This window comes from Canis lupus, chromosome 27, assembly GCF_048164855.1.
Source record: "Canis lupus baileyi chromosome 27, mCanLup2.hap1, whole genome shotgun sequence".
Classification (NCBI taxonomy): Eukaryota; Metazoa; Chordata; class Mammalia; order Carnivora; family Canidae; genus Canis; species Canis lupus.
Window position 1 is genome coordinate 36,500,317 of NC_132864.1, and position 22,043 is coordinate 36,522,359.

The 22,043-nt window shown below is 59.0% G+C and overlaps 1 protein-coding gene across 5 annotated transcripts; it reads left to right on the top strand.

The window, feature by feature from the left end:
- The first annotated feature begins 262 nt into the window (after positions 1 to 262).
- On the top strand, positions 263 to 20,448 carry ADORA2A (adenosine A2a receptor). 5 transcript variants are annotated; one of them, XM_072803417.1, is made up of 4 exons: positions 2,354 to 2,447; positions 10,931 to 11,506; positions 18,665 to 19,427; positions 19,601 to 20,448. In XM_072803417.1, exons 2-4 carry the CDS (start codon positions 11,175 to 11,177, stop codon positions 19,652 to 19,654), a joined length of 1,149 nt encoding a protein of 382 aa, XP_072659518.1. In that variant the 5' UTR covers positions 2,354 to 2,447; positions 10,931 to 11,174; the 3' UTR covers positions 19,655 to 20,448. The 5 variants fall into 5 exon arrangements, with proteins under 5 accessions (XP_072659516.1, XP_072659518.1, XP_072659514.1 ...); XM_072803415.1 differs by lacking the exon at positions 2,354 to 2,447 and adding an exon at positions 263 to 632 and having other exon boundaries at positions 18,665 to 20,448; XM_072803413.1 differs by having other exon boundaries at positions 18,665 to 20,448.
- The last annotated feature ends 1,595 nt before the right edge of the window (positions 20,449 to 22,043 follow it).

Below are 22,043 nucleotides of genomic sequence, written 5' to 3' on the forward strand. Positions count from 1 at the left end.
CCATGCCTGGGGACCGGCAGGCTGCGCCCCGCCCTCGGGGCTCCCTCGGGCCTGCCCAGGGGCCTCCCCTGTGGCCGAGACACCTGAGCTGTTCTCCAGGCTGAGGAGGGCACGACCCCGGAGGGGGTGCAACAAGGCCGACAGGGTGCTGGAGGGGCCCCGGTGTGGGAAGGCCGGGAGATGTGGGTCAACCACGACACGTCTGCGGGGCGGGGAGCAGGGTTTGTGCCGGGCCCTCCCCCGAGGCGTTTCCTGTCATTGCTGAACCGGACGCTCCTGGGTGTGTGTGCTGTCTAGGCAATGGCTTCACTGGGGACCTGGACAGAGGCACAGGACAGATGACACAAGACCATTGGAGCAGCTCCCTCTGCCTCTGGCTGGGGAAGCCAGGGCTGGGGACCTGGTAGCGCTGGGACGTGGGCGGGGCCGCGGGGCCCCGGGAGCTGGCTCCGGAGTGGAATCACCGCCTGCTCAGCCACCTCTGGCCTGAGGACACATGTAACGCCGAGGAGTTGGGGGCTGGCAAGTGGCCCCCAGGAGCGAACTCAGGGCTCCAGCGCTCTGGCCCTAAGGACCAGCTGGAAACAGGAACCTTCATTCCCTGGGCGTGGGGCCCGTGTGGTTGCAGACAGGTGCATGCAGGGCCAGGTCACGTGTGGGGAGCACTGGGTGGGCGGGGAGCTGGGCCCCGACTGAAGGGCAGGCAGAGACTCACGGGGCCCACGCTGGGGGCTGGAGGGGCAAGCGCAGCCACCACCCTCCCTGCCCACTTGCCCCATGAAACCCCACAGTCCCTTCTAGGCCCCCAGTGACTCAAGACAGCTGTTTGCTGGCATATTTGATGAGTGAGGACTTGAAGGATCATCGGCCCAACAGATGTGGGCAGGAGGCTTTGGTCTCCACTCCAGGAGTAGCTGATCCCACAAGCTGGCGCAGAAGCAAGGGGGCAAGCCAAGGGCGCCCCCAGCCGGCACCTCACAGTCAGACTCGGCTCAGGGGGCGGCAGGGCAGAAACCACACGGCCCGGCTCGCTGTGAGGCAATGAGGGCCTGGGGCAGAGGGAAAGCCACAGCACCCGCGGCCGTGGGCAGTCCCGGGGCAGGGTCCGGCCTCGGGGGGAGCTCCTCGCTTTGGTCCCCCATTACCCCTCACAGGAGGGCTACAGAGGCCTAGGCCGGCACGAGGGGCCACGGCGGGCAGGGCCAGGCTGCAGACGGGAAAGGCCTCCGGATTCTTCCCAATCTGAGAAATCTCCTCTGCGCCTCAGCAACAGCGGAGCTGTCCTGAGCCCTCCCACCCCACCCCGCCGCGCCCCGCGCCCCGCCGAACACCGTGGATTAGGGAGCGTGGGGACCAGGGGGCGGGAGCCCGGGCTCAGGAAAGGGCTGGAGGCTGCCGGCAACGCAGGCCCAACCGGCCAGTGGTGGGTCGTCGGCGGCCGCGGCTGCTGCTGCCCCTGGGTGGCCGCCCCACCCCCCGCCCGCGGCCTGCACAAGCCCCCTCCCGCCCCACGGGGCTCCCACGAGCCCTTGGCCACCGGGCGGCCCTGGCTGGCCGCGGCGCTTCCTCCTGCGGCGCCCGGAGCGGGGCTCCCCGGCCTGCGCTGCTGCGAGGCTAGAAGGCGGTGCCCTTCCATGGCTGGACGGGGCCACTCGGAGGTTGCTCCCAACGTGGCGTCTCCAAAACGTGGTGCAGGGGGCACGGGAGGTGGATCCCCAGCCAAAGGGTCTGAGACTCCGGGTCCGCGGGTGGCGCAGAAGGCGGCTCCTTCTCACTTTGCTCAGGGAAGCGGTGGGGGCAGGTCCCACCTGGGCTCCGGAGGCTTGGAGATGGGGAGCACAGAGCCTGGGCCGGGCAGTCAGGGGGGGTCCCCGGAACTTGGGGTCAGGCCCCTGGAGGCATCCCGGAGCTGGGGTACACCCCCACCCCCTGGAGGGGGGCCTCCGGCCGAAAGCCTGGAAAGGCCAGGGAAGGAGGCTGCGCTTGAGTTCAGGACCGGGGGCCGGAGACTCGAGGAGCAGCAGGCCCGGGCACCTGCCAGATGACAGGGGGTCACGGGGATGACACGCAGGCAGCACCCCAGCTGGGCGGCGGCGGCAGGGGAAGGAGCAGAGCCCGGGGGCAGCAGGGCGGCAGGCAGCCCGGTCCCCGCAGGAAAGGCAGCGCGGCGGGGGCGGGGGCGGGGCGGGGCGGGGCGGCGGGACGAGGCGGCGGCCGTCGGCGCGCGGGGCGGCGCAGCAGGTGGCCTCGCCGGGCCGGGCAGGGCCGCCGCGACGTCCCGCCCGCCTCCCCTCCCGCGCGCGCTCGGGCCTCGGTTTCCCCGCTCGGCGGGGCGGGGCGGGGACAGAGGGCCCGGAGGCCGCCTGCAGGGGGCGCCCGTGAACGAGGCGGCCGGAGCCGAGCCCGAGCCGCGGCGGAGACAGCGGGAGCCGGCGCGCGAGCCGCAGGTCAGCCGGGGTCTCGGGGCCGGGATCCGGGGGGCGGGCGGGCGGCGGGCGCCGTCGAGGCTGCGGGCCGCGGGGGACGGGAGGCTCGGCCCCCCCGGGCGCCCCCCGGGCCGCCCCTGTCTTCCCGCCTCCGGGCCGGGGTCCGAGCTGCACCCCGCGCGGGGACGGAGCGGCGCGCGCAGGGGCGACTCGGGCCGGGCGCCGCGGCCTCAGCCGGGCCGGGGTCCGCCCAGCCGGGACCGGAAGGTGCGCGGGGCCGGCGGGAGGGCGGGCGGCGCGAGAGCCCGACGGCCCGGGCGGCGGGACCCGCAGGTGGCGCGGGGGACACCCGTCGGGCCGTCTGGGCGCCCCGGGCCGGCCCCTGGGCGCGGCCAACCTTCCGGACGCGCCCGGCGCGGCGGGTCGGACCCGGGCGAGGGCGGGCAGCGGCAGGTGGGGCGGGGGCGCGGGGGGCCCGGGGGCGCGGGGGCGGGGGGGCGGGCGCGGGCGGCCTTCCGGGGCAGCGGCGGGGCTCGGCATCCCCGTCCCGGAGCTGGGGCGCGGCGAGGGGGGCGTCAACGGCCGGACCCGGACTTGGGGGCGCGGGGCGGGGGGTGCCCGCCCCTGGCCCGGGCCGTCTGTCCGCGGGGCCGCCCCGAGCCGAGGTAGGAATGGCGGGAAAGGTGGCGGCCCTCGAGGGACTTGGGCTCCATCCCGGAGGCTCAGGGAGGCGCCGCGGCCGGCGGAGCCCAGGTCCCTGCCTTCCCCGCACCGCTGCGCCGCCTTAGACTTTAATTTTCCGGGCGGTAGAACGGGAGGAAGGGGCGGGAGGAAGGGGCGGCGAGGCGGAGGCCGAGGGGAGCGGGGGACGGAGGAGAGGCCAGAGCCTGGGCCTGGACGTGCCCCCCCGCGTCGGGCCGCCCCGTCGGCCGCGCTCCCTCCTCCACGGGCCCGGCCCAGCCCGAGCTTGCCCCCGCCCCCGCCCCCGCCTCGGGCTGCCTGCGCTGCCGCCCCGGCACCCTCCAGAACACGCCCCCGCCCCACCGGGGCCGCCCCGCTGGTCCCCGCCGTGCGGTGGGCCGAGGAGGCCGTTGCGGGGTCAGGGGCCCCCTCTTCAGTCCCGCGCTGGCCGCTTCCGAGGCCGTGGCCTGGCTGGGGGGCTCCGCCCTGTGCGCCAGCGGGTCGGCGACCCGGCTCCTTGCCGAGGCTTGTCTGCAGGTAGTGGTGTCAGCACCTTCCTGCTCCGTCCTCGCCCTTCAGGGTCTCCCCGGCCCTCCCCGCCGTCCAGGGCCCTCAGCGCACACCGGGCTCCGCGCTAGGCCCGCGTCTCCGTTCATAACCCCAGCGAAGCTGAGCGCAGCCCAGAGACGGCGGCGGCCCCGGAAGGCCTTGGGCCCCTCAGCCCTCAGGATGGTCCGGGAGGTGCAGGCCTCCCACACAGGGCTCCTGCCCCCTAGGAGCCCACAGCCCCGGGGGGCAATGGCTGACCTCAAGGGCAACCCAGTGACAGCAGATTTCGGAGCCCAAACCTGGGTTCTGGTCTTGCGGCCTCGGCGCGCTCGCGGTCTCGTGCCACAAGCATGATGGAGTGGCAGTGCTGGGCTGTGACGCCGAGTCCACGAGAGGTGGGCACGAGAGGGGCAGGTCGGAGCAGAGGACAGGTTGGCCTCCGTGCTTGAGCGGGGGGGAGGGGGGGGACCCCAGGGAAGCTGCGGTCCTGGTGGCATGGGGGGACACTGCAGGGGATCCCTGCGGCCAGAGGAGCATGGGGACTGGAGCCGGCTTGGCAGCAAGCGCTTGGCTTCAGGGCAGCACCCCGGGCTACATCTCGCCTGTCTCACTCCTGAGCTCCATCACCCCGCGAGCTGGGACTGCCAGCCCGACCATCTTGTGGCCTTTGTCTCGTCTGTCGCCGCTCAAACTGAGCACCAAGATGCGCAGAGGGGAGCTAGGGAAGGTGCGCAGAGGGACGGCCACAGCATGAAGTTGTCAGGGGCCGCGGAGGACACCGCTGCAGTCAGGTGCTGAGCCGGCCAAAGGAACGAGTCCCACCCCCGGGGGAAGGGGTCTGTGCCGGGGGAAGCATCACAGCCACAGAAGTGAGGGGTGACTTCGTTCCCCGGGGTTTGGATGCAGTAGTTGGGGTGCAGAGCCTGAGGGCAGTACCTGGAGGTCCGCACTGTGCCAGGTGGGGAAGGGAAGTGCGGAGGGCGCTTCGGGGCAGGCGGAGGCCCCCCGGGGCCTGGGGACTCTAGGGGGTACAGTAGTGGCAGAGATCCCCCGCCCCTGCCTGCAGAATCATAGAAGGGCCCCTGCGGCATGGGGTCCCCCAGACTGTGCTGGAGACGGGGAAAGTCTGCAGGAGGGGGAGACAGGGCTCCAGCTCTCCGGGGCCCCTCGGCCTTCTCCGGGGCCCCTCGGCCTTCTCCGGGGTCTGAGCCTCACGCGGGCTGCAGTGTCCGCCCGGAGTCCCTCCCTGCGTCCCTCTCGCTTTCCCTGTCCTCCCAGGCCCGCCCCAAGGGCCCCCCTCTGGGAAACCATCCAGATTGCCTTGCGCCCAGACCCTCTTCTGCAGGACGGCCGGCCGGTCTCAGAAGCTGCTGGGCAGGGGCTGGCGTGTCTTTCTGTGGCCCCCGCTTTGCTGCCCCCCCAGCTCTGCCCTGGAGGAAGGGCTGCCTTCCTGTGCCAGCGAGGGTGGGCAGCACCAGCCTGGGGCCTCTCCTGCTGTGGGGGCTGGTGGTCTCTGCCTGGCTCCACCTCCCGCCCTCGCGGCCTTTGCAAACCGTGAACCAGGTACAGGGGCCGCGGGGTGCAACGGGGAGCAGTGGCGGAGCCGTGTGGCATCTGGTCCGGCCACAGGCCGTGCTGCCCGTGCTGGCCGAGGCTTCGCCCTCTCCCTTCAGCCTCCAGGGCTGCGTCATCACGCCTTCACCCCAGGGGCCCCAGGTGTGGGTCAGCCTCTCTCCCATCCTCAGTGGGGCCACCCTCCAAGGAGCTCCTGCCCTCCAACAGGCCAGCGCTCGGCCAGGACCCCACCAGGGCCATCTAGGACCCGCGGCCCCGCCCCCATGTTCCCTTCAGGCATCATAGTGCCTGTCATCCCACCATCAGAGGGCTCTTTTGAGGGAAGCGTGCGTACCAAGCCTGTCCCAGGGTGCCATCTCACAGGAGCCTCGGTACAAGGGTGAAGACCTGCTCAGGATCTCAGAGAGTATGGGATGGAGCAGGACTGGGAGCCCCCTGAGCTCCTTCTACCACAGATAGGCACCCAGCCCCTGGTGTATGGGGTGACCTCTAGAAGGGGGGCTGTCAGATGAGGTGGCCGTGAGGGGGTGAATCCTCAGGCTGGGAGGATGCAGACTCTCCCGGTGTCTGGCCTGGATGCATGGTGATGAGAGAGGGACTCCAGCCGCCCACGGGGAAAAAGGAGCTGGGGCAGGCCCTATGGCCCAGGAGCTGATGGGGAGGCTGTGCTAGGGGCCAGATTCAGTTCAGGGAGCAGTAGCTCTCTGCCACTTCCTGCCCACCTCCTGCCCGGGCTGAGAGCAGCAGCCTCCGGAGAGGTGGGGGGGAGGGGACCACTGGGTGCCTGCCTGGCACTTAGGGCCCAGCCTGCCCCAGGTTCCCGAAGTTGTCCTGCAGGGAGAGGAGGGAGGGAAGAGGCACCAGTGCTTTGTGCTTACTCACCTGCAGGCACCACTGGAAGACGCTTGCCCCACTCCAGTTGGTGGCTTTAGAGAGGGGCTTTGTGGGTCCCCAGGCCCTGGGGTTCTGGGAGGCTCATGCCCAGGCCTGGGCCACCCCAAAGAGCAGTCATGGCAGAGCCAGTGGAGGGCTTGTGGTTGAGAGCAGGAGCCCAGCTGCCTGTCCGGCTGTTGCTTCTTTGCTTGTTGCCCTCTCCACGCTGACTGCGCTCCTGGGACCCCGTGTCGGTACTTCGCCATCTACCTTCTCTCAGCTGGATCTCCTCATGGACTTTGTGTCTTTGTGAAGCTGCTGTGCTAATTCCTCAGTGCTGATAATCCCTCAAACGCCCAGTTGTCTCCAATTGTGTGCACGCCTGAAGCGCATCATGTGGATTGTGTTCTCTCAGTCTCTTTATTTTTCATTTTGGGGGTTTTATATTATTTCTTGTTCACGTTCACCTGTTCTAGTTTCATTTCTGCCAGTCGAGTGATAAGTTCTCATTCTTGCTTGTGGACGTGGTTCCTTTTTTCATCTCTTTAAAGATCCTAAATGTCTTTGAAAAGCATTATTAGATTATTACCTTCCTCTCTTCCGAAATGAACGAATCTGCATATTTTGGGTGCTGTTGCTGATCTTTCTTAGCTTGAGTTTTTCTCTTGTGCTTTGAAATTGTGGTTTGCAGGGTCATCTTAAGTGGGAACTGCGGCCCTGGACATGGGGAGTGACCGGCACAGCAGGGTAGCAGCTGGCTCTCAGCAGTCTCCTGGGGCAAGTCCTCCTTCAAGGTCCCCTGCTGTAGGCTCAGGACTCTTCTGGGGCCAGGCTCAGCAGCATGTGGCACAGAGTAGGTATTTGTGTAACATCTGCTATGAGGGAGGAATGGAAGAGGCTCAGGCCAGGATCCTGGAGCCCAGGAATGGGCTGAGCATGGTTATGCCAGGTCCGAGTCCCTACACTGGGCCTGGTATGTTGCCCTGAGCGGCACCCAGGAGCAGAGGTACAGGGTCCTGCCTGGAAGCAAGCAGGCCCCTCCATCCAGCAGGCTCTGGGGGGTACAGCCACCATCTGGGCATGTGTACAGAAAGCCTCTCTAGTGTGACTTACAAGGAGCCACAAGTGGGCCAGAAAATATGTGGGTTTTGATTAAATGGAGTTTCAATTAAGGTGGCCAGGTCGGTGGGGGTGAGGAGGAAGGCCAGAAGAAGCAGCCGTTTTGAATCGACTGCAGGGAATCCTGCAGGGTTGTCCTTTCAAGGCTCATTGAGCACGTTCCCCAGCACGTGTCTCTAGTTTGTATGGGACAGCTTCTGCCCTCTGCCCTGTCCCCAACAAGGGATAATCAGAGGGAAATATTACATTATTAACATTTAATTTCCTTTCCTGGCTAGCAACAGATGACTCAAGAATTAATTAGATAGGGCCAACAGAGAGGGATAGGAAATTGCCAGATCCTGGCTCCGCCCCTGGCCCCCTCCCCTTGGGCCTCCAGACCTTCCTGTCGCTCTAGGAGGCCTCTGAAGGGAGGGAAGCAGAGAGGGGCCAGGAGGCCCCAGGAAATCTTCCTGCTGCTGTGTTTTCCATGGGCATTTCCCTCAGCTCTATTCCACCCTTTCATGGTCTCGGTAAGGCTGGGAGAGGTCAAGGCTGGGAGAGGTCGTTAACCTCTTTAGGAGTTAGCTTCCTCATCTGTAAAATGGGGCTCAAGGAGACAACGGGAACACAGATGACCCCACTGTTACCATGGCCTCATATATCGTGAACTCCCAGGCAGGCTGCACAAGCTGAGAGGGTCTGGAGTAGAGTCCTGGCATCTAGGGAGAGCACAGGGCCTGGTGGCTCCGCAGTGGCCAGAGCCCAGTGTCAACAAACTCTCTTGAGCTTTGTGTGCTAATTCCCATTTCTTGTTAGTGACACATTAGTAGCTTGAAACTGGCCATACTGGGAGCATTTCTACCATGGAAGTCTGGCAAAGGCCACAAGTTAGGGTGCCCCCACCTCCTGGGTGGATTTGTCCACCTATGGCTGAGAAGCTCCCAACCTTACCACGCAGCAGCTCCAGTAGGAGGCTGTTGAGTCTTCTTCCTGCCCTGTCACCTGGTGCCTTGGGCTGAACTGATGTTCTCTGCTTGGGGCTGGCACTCTGGTTTGACAGATGCCCAGGTTGCCTGTGGGACCAGGCCAGCCTCACCCCAAGATATACTGGCAGCAGCTGGAAATGTCCACACATATGCTGTAGGAAGAGCAGATGGGGAGCCAGTGTGCAGAGGCAGCCTTTTAGGACCCAGCTGTCAGCGGCATTAGCTCCTTGGGGCAGGAGGATCTGTGACCAGGAGGATCCACTGTATCCGGGGAGATTGGGAAGGCACCCCAGGCATGGTGTACAGCAAGGTGGCTTTAGTTCAGTCAGGAAGAATGTTGGTACCAGGTGCTGTTCACCATGGGAGCCCATAGCGCCACGGTAGGGCGGCCCGAGGACTAGGGGTACGCAGGCAGGTACCCGGGGCTGCCAGGAGAGCCTTACCAGACAGACGGCTGGCTGAGGGCCCTTGAAAGCCCTTCCACTCCAGGCTTCCCGGCTCACAGAGTCAGCCTGACCTCATCAGGGCTCTGGGCAGGTAGGGCAGCCCGGCCTTAGCTCCACAGAAATGTGATGTGTATTTGGGTCAAGTGGACCACACTGGTGGTCCCATCTCATCTCTCCCCAGGAAGAGCCCTCTGAATCTGGACAATGGTCTGGGACCAAGTCAGGCTTTTAGCCTCGGCTGATCTGATTGGCAGAGGCTGTGGCGCCTCTCAATGCAGATTTCCCTGGAGAGGCTAAAGTCTGGGTAAGAAGGGTGGCAGGTGATGGTGAAGAGGCTAGGAGGGCAGACGGCCCACTGAGAGGGGGAGGTGGGATTCCAGAGGCTTACTGGACCTGGCCTTACCCCCCTGGACAGTGGCTGCCACTGCTACTGCTGGGCCTGGGAGGCCCCTAGGTAGGCCCCAAGGCAGGCAGTCTTGGACCTGTCACTTCCCTTCTGCAGAATAAAAACTAGACCCTGGACACACAGCTTCTGCGTTTGAGGGGTGCCTGGTGACTGCTGCTTTAGGCTGTAGGCCAGGGACACTCTATGGCCAGGGAAAATAGCAGGAGACTTGGTCTGGTCCTTCTCTGCCAGTGACAGGCTTTGTGTGCAGCTGGTTGGCAAGTACCCTGCATATGGAGGGGCTTGGGATTCATTCATGGTCCCTTGGTGGTGGGCCCCTGCCAGGCCTGGGAGAAGCCCATTGGATCTGCTGCAGGCTGCAAGAACTCTCCATTTCTCAGGGACTTTGCCGCCTCTTCTCTGTCCTGTTCCGTGGTGTTGGGTGCTCCGTGTGAGCCTCCCGGTGGGCACAGGGAATAGCCCTCAGGTACAGTTCCAGCCTCCGGAGGCACACTGGAGTTAGAAGGAAACGTGGTGCTCCTCCCTTGCAGCCCCCGTCTCCTCTTGCATGGGTGCAGGAGCCTGGCCCTTGGAACATGACAAGGGACCATGAGTTCACCTTCTCCCAAGGGCACCAGCTCTATCTGTTGTGTCCTGGAGGAGGGAAGGAGGACACAGTCTCCTGAGCCCACGTCTGGGCAGCTGAAAGGCAGTTTTGGGCCTCTTGTCCCCATGCAGGCAGCAGCTGCTGCCCATGTGTATCTGGGGCCCCGTGAGGGCCCAGGACTGGAAGAGGAGGTGGATTTGGCATGAGGGGACACCATGATGCAGCACGTGTATGATGAGGTGGGAGCAGAGGCAGTGGGGAGGCCCCCAAGCTGGTAGGGGGAGATGGAACCCTGGGGGTTTGGACTGGGGGAGATCAAGACCTCAACTTCTGCTTGCGCTCCTGCAAGTGTAATTCCTTACAATTCTATGATGCCTGGACTCTGGGAGAGCCCTTTAGATCTGTTTATTTCCTGCTCATGGAATTGTGAGTGAGCTACAGTGGTCCCCAAAGCTATCTGGGGTCCAGCCTCCCCATGGTATCAATGAAGAAACAGGCCTAGAAAATAACACTGCATCCTTGCCCGCAGTTGCCCAGCAAGCCCTGGCTGAGCACCCTGCTGTCTCTCCAGCACCACACTGAACTTGTCTGTCCCGTCATCAGCCAGGCAGAGGAACAGGTTGGGGGGCGGGTGCAGGAGGAGGGAGGGGAGGGGGGGAGGTGAGGCCACTCCCCTGCCCAGACGTGCAATCAGCTGGCAGGGGCTGCTGAGGAGCGGGCTCCCTTTGTGCCTGTTCCTCCACTCGGTGCAGCATCACCGGCTAGGGCACGAGGGCTTACCTGCCGGCAGTGGGAGACAGCACCAGACGGGCCACCCCAGTCCTTCCAGAGCAGAACTCTAGGGGTCTCTGGGCCTCTCCTTAACCTAGCAGCTTAGGTAGGTACTGGCAGTTCCCAGGGAGAGCTCTTGGGGGATGGAGAGGACTGAGGTTGGTCAAGAGAGAAGGTAGGTGGGCCGGGGAGAGCCGAGCAGTGAGGGGGCCTTACTGGAAGGAACCTGGGGGTAGCAGTAAGCTCAGGGGCCCAGGAGAGTGGCAGGGCAGCCACCAAAGACTTAGGAAGCTGAGCATGGGGGGTGACACAAGCGACTTAAATTTAAAAGATTCCTGTGTCTCCTAGAAAACACAAGGGCTGAAGCTGTGTCCACGGCGGGAGGGCTGGGGCACCAAGGGTTGTTCTCTGGCTGATGCCTGGCCTGCAGGGCGGGCCTTGGTGACCGGCCCTGAGAGCTGCCCCTGGGATCTTCGACTTTGCTCCCTCTGCCTGCGGTCCAGCTCCTCACAAGGCTTCTCCCTTGGCAGGTGCCTCGGGGACTATGAAGCCGAGCTGAGCCAAGATGCTGCGAGAGCCCCTGAGGAGGGCCCAGTTTCTGGAGACTCAGACTTGGCAGTGAAAACGCCCTTGGGGAGCCCCCGTCACAGGCAGGGGCGCTCTTGGCTCCTGTGAAGAAGGGGCTCAGGGGCCTGGGCAGGGCCAGCGGCACTGCAGCTATGGACCGTGAGCTGGCCCGGCCCGTGTCCTTGCTGACCCTGCCCGTCTGCAGCCATGTCCACCATGGGCTCCTGGGTGTACATCACGGTGGAGCTGGCCATCGCTGTGCTGGCCATCCTGGGCAATGTGCTGGTGTGCTGGGCTGTGTGGCTGAACAGCAACCTGCAGAACGTCACCAACTACTTCGTGGTGTCACTGGCGGCAGCCGACATTGCCGTGGGAGTCCTCGCGATCCCCTTCGCCATCACCATCAGCACAGGGTTCTGTGCTGCCTGCCACAACTGCCTCTTCTTTGCCTGCTTTGTCCTGGTCCTCACTCAGAGCTCCATCTTCAGCCTCCTGGCCATCGCCATTGACCGCTACATCGCCATCCGCATCCCACTCCGGTGAGCTGGGCAGTGGGGGTGGTGGGTTGCCCGTTTCTTTTCCCGGCACGCCTCATGCTGGGGCTCGCATCTCTGAAAAGGCTGCCTGTGCCCAGCCAGGGTCAGGGTGAATCTGGGGACAGGATTTGGTCTTGGATGTCTGGGTGTTGAGCTGAGGACGGGGCCCTGGGGCTCAGTCTGGGGCTGCCCGGGACTCAGTACACGGCCAGCAACCATGCCACTCCAGTCGATCCCTGTGGGCACAAGGCACCCCAGCCCTCCTCGGTCTTCTGTGTGGTGGAGGCTGCTGCTTTGGCTGTTGGCAGATGTGTGTGGCCCAGGTCTGGGCGGTGCATCTGGGTCATTTTCTCACACAGCACGATGCCAGGGTGGGGCAGGGCACCAAGGGAAACCACAGGCCCTCAGGCTAGAAGCCCGCGCGCCTGCCCACCTCCAGCTCCTCTGAGCCAGCTGCACAGTTTGCACATTAAAAAAAAAAAAAATGACCCAGAGAGGGGAAGTGACTTGGCCAAATGCCACAGTGAGTCACTTGAACCAATATGCAAATTTTGTGCTCCTCAGGTCAGCCAGTACTCATGATCTTGGAGAGAGCCTGTGTGCTCAGCTAGTGGAAGGGGTTTTTACGGTGAATCTTTTGTGAAGTGATTTCAGCCCTGGATTGTGTAAATGAAGACTTTCCCTGAGGCTGAGTTCATTTAATGTGGCCGCCACCTACAGGGCCAGGGCAGATGGAAGCTAGGAAGTTACCTCCCTCCCCCAGAGTGTGTGTGGCAGGGAAACCTCCTGCCCCACCCCCTCGACCCTCCATCTGGGAGCTGGGTTCCACAGCCTGGGTGGCTGCAGACCCTGAGGGAGGTCTCAGAGGACCAGGGTACCTGGCCGTGTGGTGAATTCTCCCAAACAGGTGCAGCGCCTACCTATGCAGCAGGCCTCAGCAGCCTCTTGCTGGCCGAGTGCACCCCAGCTGAGAAGAAGAGCGGGTTCAAGGAGGAATGGAACTTTAGAATGTCAAATGCAAGGAAGCCCTTAGAGGTCATTTCCTCTCATCTTCTGGATGGAAAAATGAGGCTCTGAGAAGGGAGCCAGCCCTCAGGGCCACACAAGTTGGCAGTACAGTTGGGACTGGGCCTGTGAAGAAATGTGGCCTGTCACCCACTGCAACTAGCCTTTGGGGAACGGGGTCACAGGGCGGCCCTGATCTCCCTGACCTGCACCAGGTGGCCACTCCTGTCACCTGAGCTCTAAATGGGAAGCAGGTACCCTCCTCATGCTGCTCAAATGAAGGAGGGAGCTCGGGCCCTGTGTGGCCCTACAGGATGCTCAAGTCTCAGGAGAGCTTAGGACTCTTGTCCAAGAGGCGACTGGCCAGCCTCAATAGATGACTGGCCAAATAGTGCAGAGCAGAGTCCGGAGTCCAGGCTCATTGAAGGACAGCTCAGAACACAGGGTCCCAGATAGACAGAGAGCAGAGAATTGGTGTCTACGTTAGGGCCAGGTTGAGCATCAACTGGGCCTGGACCAGCCCTGGTAGGAATGCTCAGTGGGGAAGCAGAGATGTCACTTTCACTTCCTTCCCTTTTTCAAAGGGCAACAGCATTCTAGGGAGAGATCAGGGCTCAAATGAAAGGGTCTTGACTTCTTTTTCTTATTTCTCTGTGTTCTGAGAGTCAAGAGAATGATTCCTGATGTAGGAGTATGGGACATGTTGTGTGACCATAAAGTCAGCTGTCCCTCTCTGGGCCCACTTCCATATCTATAGAAGGAAACAGGCTTCTCTGTCCTTCTGAGCTCACAAAGGTGTTGTGAGGGTCCAGCCAGCAAATGGGAGTGATGGGGCCCTGAGAAGGGAGGGTTGGTGGGATGGAGCAGGTGGGGGGATTCAGCTCTTTTATGAGCTGCTGGAGTTTCAGAGCTGGGTCCCTGATGGAGCCTGGACCTGCCCCCACCCCATCTGTATCTCCGGTTCCCACCATCTTCCAGAGGAGGACCTAGTTCCACCCAGACCCTGGCTGTTTGATTAAAGCTTGATAAAGCCTTGGAGGGTCAGTCTAGATCTCTTGGATCTGGGGTTTGTTGGGGATGGCGATGCTGCTGCTGCTTATCCTCCCCCTCAGGCAGAGCACTTCACAGTTGCCAGAGGATGTTAGTGTAGTTTCTCCTTTGATCCTCACTGCCTGGCATTGTGGCCAGGGCGGATGTTATGACCCTTGTGTTACTCATGGGGAGGCCAGAGCCAGAGAAAGAAAAGTGTCTACTGAGTCGGGGGACTCCATGGCCCTTCACGAAGTTCCAGGCTCCCTTGCGTCCCTCTACTTTTCTTATTTCTCAAGGGCCCTGCCCTGGGGAGAGCGAGGTGCAAAGGGGGATGAAGTGAAGACAAATGAGAACCCTGGCAGCTCTGGGGCCACTGCCTGATTCAGGCTGCTTGCTCCTGCCTCTCCCCCTGTCCCCTGCCAGCTAGAAATCTCCCCTCCTCTGCATAGTGTCTTCTACTCCACTCAGTAGGTGCATTTGGCTGCTCTGAGGTGTCCATCCCCTGACTGCTCACCTCAATGTCTAACCCCAGGCCTGTATCACTCACCCTTCATTTCTCTTTTTTTCCTTCTTTTCCTCCCTCCCTCCCTTCTTTTCCTTTCCTTGCTTTCTTTTCTTCCTTTCTCTTTCTCTTTTAATATTTATTTATTTATTTGAATGAGAGGTCGAGAGAGCACAATCCAAGGGAGGGGCGGAGAGAGAGGGACAAGCAGACTCCCTGCTGAGGGGAGCCCAAAGTGGGGCTGGATCCCAGGACCCCAAGATCATGACCTGAGCTGAAGGCAGACACTTAACCAACTGAGCCATCCAGGTGCCCCTCTCTCTTTCTTTCTTTAAAGAATTCAGTTTCAGAAAAATCTATGCTCCTTCCCAAGTGCAGGGACTCTGGTGGACTATGGCAGGGCTTAATCAGGAAGCCAGTGAGAAGCAGCCTGGCCAGAGGCAGAGATGGGAACCCTCAACATCCCCAAAGAACAGACAGCCTAGGGTGAGGGACTCTCTTATCCTAGGAGACTTTTGTGCCCCTTGTCTCCTGCCTCTCACATTAGACCCTGGTAAGCACTTGCTCTCCTTGGGAAACAGGCTGCATATGGAGCAGCACTTAGTGCAAAGACCCAAGGTATATGTGGTGAATCACCCCATGGGGAAAAAAACAAGTATCCTGGCTCCTAAGAGAGGGCTCCCTGGAGGAGGTGATGCTGGATGAATCTTGCAGGATTGGTATGCATAGGGGCAGGAGTTATAGGAGTGGGCCAAGCCTGGACAAAGGCCCCAAGTAAGGAATGAACATGTGGGCCCTGGGCCCGGGAGAGGTGAGACAGAAGACCAGGAGGTCAGGGAGGGTGTGAGGCTGGCTCAGGCCTGCCTGTGCCCAGGAGAGAGTTTGGGTTTCACCCCTGGGCCAGTGACTCTTCTTCAGTTCTTAGATCACTGACTCCTTCGCACAATTTAGGAAAGCTCCACCTTCTCTCAGCGTAGGGAAAATGCACATGAAGCCTCACGTGGAGTTGTGGGTGGTATTCCTGGATCACAGAGTGAGCCCCCAACATGGGTAATGGGGAGACCCCAGGAAGGGACAGCCTGTGAGCTAGGAGATGTAGGGAGGCAGAGGTACCTCCAAATGCGGTGAGCAGTGCTCTGGCACCCGCTCCCTGTGATGCCTCTAGGGTGCCCCGAATGCCAGAGTGTTGTGCTGGATGCCTTTGGCACCGCTTCCACTAGACACTCTATGTCTGGGGCCCAGGAGGCCAAAATGTGACTACCATCAGTCATAGACGCAGCCCAGGGGATGCCCCTCGGCCAGGCTGTGGCTTGGCTGTTGTTCTATTTGGGCCCTAATGCTGTTCCAGTTCCCTGGGGGCCTGGGTCCAGGGCTCTCAGCCTAAGGACTTTTCTTCTGAATAACAAAATTAATCTGTTTGATGTGTATCTGTGTGTGTGGGAGGGTTCTAAAATAAAGTATTACCTGCACGTACTAAAACATAAAAAAAAGAACAACAGGGTATATAGTGAAAAACTGCCCATTCTGTCCCCTGCCCTACCTTCAGTTCTCTTCCTGGAAGTCAGTGTTGGGAATCCTCTCAAGAGATATTCTTTGCACGCTTAGCCAAGTGCTATTAATGTGTTTGTTTCTGTCCCCACAGGGGGCTTTTGTTTTAAAATGCAGTGCCGGGGATCCCTGGGTGGCCCAGCGGTTTAGCGCCTGCCTTTGGCCCAGGGCGCGATCCTGGAGACCCGGGATCGAATCCCACAACGGGCTCCCGGTGCATGGAGCCTGCTTCTCCCTCTGCCTATGTCTCTGCCTCTCTCTCTCTCTCTCTCTCTCTCTCTCTCTCTGTGACTATCATAAATAAATAAATAATTAATTAATTAAAAAAAATAAATAAATAAAATGCAGTGCCACACCTTCCCTCATGGGCTTCCTGGTCTGTAAAAGCAGACAGTTGGACAGACCAGGGATTTTCAAACTGTCCTAGAAGCCTTTGGGCTGGGCCCTGCTGTCCCCACCAGCTCATTCATTCAGTGAATATTACAAGCTGCCTCCCTTCCTCACCAACTTACTTCTGTGATTTCCTGGGAATGCAGGCAAGACGGTCGGCTGCTGGTGGACAATTTGAAAATCTCCAAAACAGGTGGCTTCCAGGATCCTCTACAGCATCCCTGCAACTGTTTGCTTCTGCTTGGTTGCCTCAAATGACAGGAAGCTCACTTTGCCCGAAACAGCCCATTTCTTATGTGAACAGCTGAGCTGAGAAGTTCTTGCTTAACGTCACTAACAACCCACCTCCCTGTAATCTCTACCCACCGATTTTACATTATGCCCTCATGGGACAGCGCTCACAGGCCCTGGATTCTTTGTCCCATTTTACAAATGAGGAAACTAAGGCTCAGAGATGCAGAGTGACAGCACATGACCAAACAGGAACACAGCAGCGCTGGAACTCGGAGGGATACGCTTTTCTCAGGAAAAACACCAGCATTAAAATAGTCTCCTATTCAATGAGATTATATAAATTATAATTTGTAGGGTACTAAAAAAAGTGCCTGGCACACAGCAAGTGCTCTGTAAATATTAAGTGTGGGGTCAGGGGAAGCCTGAGACTTTGTGTTTGAGGCTCCAGAATAGGAAACAGGGCAGCGTAGGCTCTCTGTGGCTTGGTGGAAATGAGCAAGTCCAAGCCCCTTTGCAGCATCCAAGGCTCTGCTAAATGGGGTTGAGGGCTCCTGGGAGTGGCCCTTCCCAGTTACTCTTTGGATTCAAAACTGACATAGATTCAGAATTGACACACTTACCCTGGCCCAGGGTGCTCCGGGCTCCTGAACTGTCCACCACAAGTCTGTTCCTCTCCTTAGGCTTCAGTTTTCCCATCTATAAAATGAGTTGGTTGGATTAATTAAGAGGTCAGAGGCCACCAGATTTTTTTTTTTTTTCTTAATTTGAATTTATGGACAAATGTAAACCATGGACAGTTTCACTGAGAAAATCAGCTCCCCAGCCCCTTCTGAGGCCTGGCAGCACTGAAGCTCACCCAGCCACTTGGGTAGGGAACTCCTCAAGATCATTCTCAGCCACGTCCTGAGGCGACGGAAGCCCTTCAAGGCAGGTGGCACCAGTGCCCGTGCCTCGGCAGCTCATGGCGGTGATGGAGAGCAGATCAGCCTCCACCTCAGCGGCCATACTCCTGGGGTGTGGGCCAATGGTAGCGCCCCCCCATCCTGGGGGCTGAGCGGCATCAGCCATCTCTTATACACATAGTACGTGTCCTGCCAGCCTGCCTCACACATTTCTTACCTGTAGGCCCATGTTTGCCACCCATGCACTAGATAGTTTCTGTGGATGCTTCTGATTCTGGAATTAAATAAAAGGCATCCACTGTATGTCCTTTTCTCAATGCTGGCAATGCAGAGATGGATGTAGAAAAGCCCTGCCCTCAAGGGGCCCCTGACCTGAGGGTCCCAGATGGAGTAGGGATTAGGTGCACTTGGGTAGGGAACTTCTCAGGGAAAGATACCCAGCCTGAACGTGAAGGATGGGTAGGGTTTACCAGGTAAAGGGGAGGGCAGTCTGGTGTTGCCCGAATCAAAACCATTAAGCAGATGGTCATCCCTCAGAGATGACCAAGGTCACCTTCTTCAATCAGGAAGATGATTTTTTGATTGCCTATTCTCTTTCTCTTTTTTTGAGAGAGAGAGAGTGTGTGCATGCACGCGTGGGGGAGATACGGGGTAGGGGCAGAGGGAGAGGGCGAATCTTAAGCAGGGCTCGGTTTCACAACCCTGAGATTGTGACCTGAGACAAAATCAAGAGTCAGGTGCCCAACTGACTGAGCCACCCAGGTGCCCCAGACTGCCCATTCTTTTAATAAAGTCTATGCCGCCTTTTCTGTGGGCCTGGGTCCACTTCCTGGTTGGCAGATCTGGTCACACTCTGAGTCTGGGAATAAGTCTGGCTCTCTAGAGTCCTGAGTGATTTCAGGCAGATTACTTTTTCTCTCCGGACCTCAGTCCCTCATGCAGTTCTTTCCTCTTGAATGTTAAGACTACTATATAAATGTTAAGACATACTGATCTCATGTCTCTCCAGAGGACTGTGAGTGAATTTGGAAGGGAGAGAGGGTATTTGGTTCCCAACCTCTACCTCTCCTTGGGGGCTTCTGGAGACCCTAAGTCAAGTGGGAAGAGACATCAATCGTCTTCAAGTCTGGTCTGGCTGGTTCTGCCCCCAGCCATTGAGTCATTCCTGACCCATTCCCACGCTAAGGAGAAATTTTCTAGCATCAACTGAGACCAACATGAAGGTGATAAGTACTCTCACTTATAAATTCCCTCAAACTGAATTAATTGAGTCCTAGGACTATTTGTAATACTATTCAGTAATCATCTGAATGTCTATGCAGCGGTTCCCTTTCCAGGGGGCCTGCTCTCCTGTTATCTCCTATGGGAAAAGGCAGGGCTTGGACCTCCACTGAACAGAGGAGGATACTGAGGCTCGGAGGCAGGAAGTGACCGGTCCAAGACCTTATAGCCAGGGAATGGGGGCTGGGGTGTTTCTCTGGGTTTCTGACTCTTGGCCCCTCCTAGCCTTGATTTTTCAGACCTTTGATGCTGGTCTCCTTTCCCCAGGTACAATGGCTTGGTGACTGGCACAAGGGCCAAGGGCATCATTGCGGTCTGCTGGGTGCTGTCGTTTGCCATTGGCTTGACTCCCATGCTGGGCTGGAACAACTGCAGTCAGCCAAAGGAGGGCAGAAACTACTCACAGGGCTGCGGGGAGGGCCAGGTGGCCTGTCTCTTTGAGGATGTGGTGCCCATGAACTACATGGTGTACTACAACTTCTTTGCTTTTGTCCTGGTGCCGCTGCTGCTCATGCTGGGTGTCTACTTGCGGATCTTCCTAGCAGCTCGGCGACAGCTGAAGCAGATGGAGAGCCAGCCTCTGCCTGGGGAGCGGGCTCGGTCCACGCTGCAGAAGGAGGTCCACGCTGCCAAGTCACTGGCCATCATTGTGGGGCTCTTCGCCCTCTGCTGGCTGCCCCTGCATATCATCAACTGCTTTACCTTCTTTTGCCCAGAGTGTAGCCATGCCCCACTCTGGCTCATGTACCTGACCATCGTCCTCTCCCACACCAATTCTGTTGTGAATCCCTTCATCTATGCCTACCGCATCCGTGAGTTTCGCCAGACCTTCCGCAAGATCATTCGCAGCCACGTCCTGAGGCGGCGGGAGCCCTTCAAAGCAGGTGGCACCAGTGCCCGCGCCTTGGCAGCTCATGGCAGTGATGGAGAGCAGATCAGCCTCCGCCTCAATGGCCATCCTCCTGGGGTGTGGGCCAATGGCAGCGCCCCCCATCCTGAGCGGCGGCCCAATGGCTACACCCTGGGGCTGGTGAGTGGAGGGATTGCCCCTGAGTCCCATGGCGACATGGGCCTCCCAGATGTGGAGCTCCTCAGCCATGAGCTCAAGGGAGCATGCCCAGAGTCCCCTGGCCTTGAAGGTCCCCTGGCCCAGGATGGAGCAGGAGTGTCCTGATGATCCACTCAGTTTGCCTCTTCCTACAGGAAGGAAATCTTTCTCTTTGGTGGATAGAACCAGTCACATTGGGAAAAGAATGAATGTGCCTGGAGACCCTTCTCGTGGCCAGTTCCCACTTTGGACTGAGAGGAGGGAGCCCTGGCTGGAGCAGCATGTGGCCTAGCAGGAAGGGTTTGGAGTCCAAGAAAGTGGACGTTTCACATCAGAAGGCCCAGCATCAGGTCAGGGCCACAGCACAGAGCATCTTGGCTGGGCAGGGCCTGGTCCCCCACTCTGGAAGCATCTAGAAGTACCATCCTGATGTGGCAGGGCAGGCTAACTGGCCCTGAGGCTGTGGGGGTGGCTCCAACAGGCCCCCTACCACACACAGACAACACCCTCCCCAGACTTTTCAAGGATTCAGGAGCTGCTATGCCCAGAGGTGGCGTTTTTCATTTCTTTCTTTCTTTTTTCTCTTTTTTTTTTCCAGGAGAAAATGTTAAACGTGAAGAATGCCTTTTTTTTTTTTTTTTTTAATTATTTTCCTTCCCTGGTTGCCAGGTCTGTTGTCAGTCCTGCTGCTAACCTAGCTCCAGGAGTCAGCCCAGGGAGTCCCAGACAGCCCTGTCTGGCTACCATGAACTGCCACGCACTTCTTACACCATCAGTCCCAGGGCCATCTCTTGGGGTCACAAAGCTGGGCTCAAGGACAGGGAGCTGTAATGGATTTGCTGCCAGACTGTGGGCTCAGGGGAGGAGATCGGGACTGGCTCACCATGCGGTGTGCCTGGGTAGCTCAGAGCTGCCCGGTCAGAGGCCCTTTCTAACTGCCTTTCCTTCCGAAGGGAATGTTTTTTTCTGAGATAAAATAAAAATGAGCCATGTTGTGTTTTAAGTTTGTCCAGTGAGAACGGTGTCTGAATTCCTTTCCGTATTCCATAGCCAGGCCTGGCAACATAGATATGGGTGTGTATTACATGTGTGAAAAAGTGTCTGCATCTGTGCATATAGACAGACACACCCTGCCTGACCGGGGGTGCCTCCACAGGTTCCCATCTTCTGAGGGAAAAGGCTGCCCAGGATGCACCAGAATCCAAATGTCCATGAGCAGCCCCCAGACCTGTGTTCCTGTGAGAGGGGGTTGTGGGAAGATGGGCTCTTCCCAGCTGCTCTCCCTCCAGAGGCCATGACCCCCCCAGACCTAGCCATTCCTGCAGTGTGGGGCGTGGCTCCTCCCTTCCTCATTGCTTCCTAAAGCCCCCTGAGAGGAGTGCCCTACTTTCCCCACGCCCTGCTCCACCCCTTAGCTAATAAGAGGGCACAGAGAGATCTGGAAAGAGATATAGGTGAGGATTCAACTGCCTTTCCCTTCCCCTCTTGTTGGGAAAGCTATCCCAACTCCTGCTCCCAACCAACAAAGAAACCTATAAGGAATGGGTGTTTCCTACTCTGAAGCCTGTCTCTGGGGCCATGTCATCTTTCCATGTTGGACAAGTTTGAAGCCTAGGGGGAAGTTAGCAACCTGTCGCAGCCTGAGGGCCAATCTGGTCTCAAGTCTCATAGGTATACTCGGGCAGGGAGGGGGAAGGGGCGTTTGAACTTCACAGGTAATCCTCACAGAGCCCTGGGAGCCCCATTTTACAGATGACTAAACAATCTCTTTTGAACAGAGAGGTTAAGTAGTTGTCCCAGGTCACATAGCTAGTAAGTGACAAAAATAAATTTAAAACACAGGTCTGGGGACCCCTGGGTGGCTCAGTGGTTGAACATCTGCCTTCAGCTCAGGATGTGATCCCGGTGTCCTGGGATCGAGTCCCACGTCAGGCTCCTTGCGTGGAGTCTGCTTCTCCCTCTGCCTATGTCTCTGCCTCTCTCTGTGTGTCTCTCATGAATAAATAAATAAAATCTTTTTTTTTTTTTTTTAAGATGCATTACTCTTAAACACACACACACACAACCCAGGTCTAACTACAAAAGTCATGCTCTCATGATGAACTCTTTCAATCAAACCAAAGAATATGAAATAATACTAGGCCCTTACCACTCTGGTCAAGAAATGAACCATTACAAATACAGTGAAAACATCTAACCCCTCCCCATAATATTACCCTGCTTCCTGTACCTGGAAACAACCACTTTCCTAGGATTTCATTTGATTTCACTGCAAATCTTTATACTTTTACTACACGGATGCATATGTGAGTATTTCTAAGCCAACACACATTTGCTTTAGCTATATTTTACTGTTACATCAATCAGAGTCCTCTAGACTGGCTGCACAGAAGAGACTCTTAGGGTACATTGAAAAGCACAAAGCCTAACCCCTTGCCCCAGAGATGATGAGTGGATCTAGGCAGTACCCCAGGGGTTCTTATGGACAACCAGGGCTAAGAAGCACGAAATAAATGCACAAGCCCATCCCTGTTCACTCCAGCTTCCTCCTCTTTCCTACACAGCCTTGCTAACTATGGGCTGAGGGTGGAACAGTGC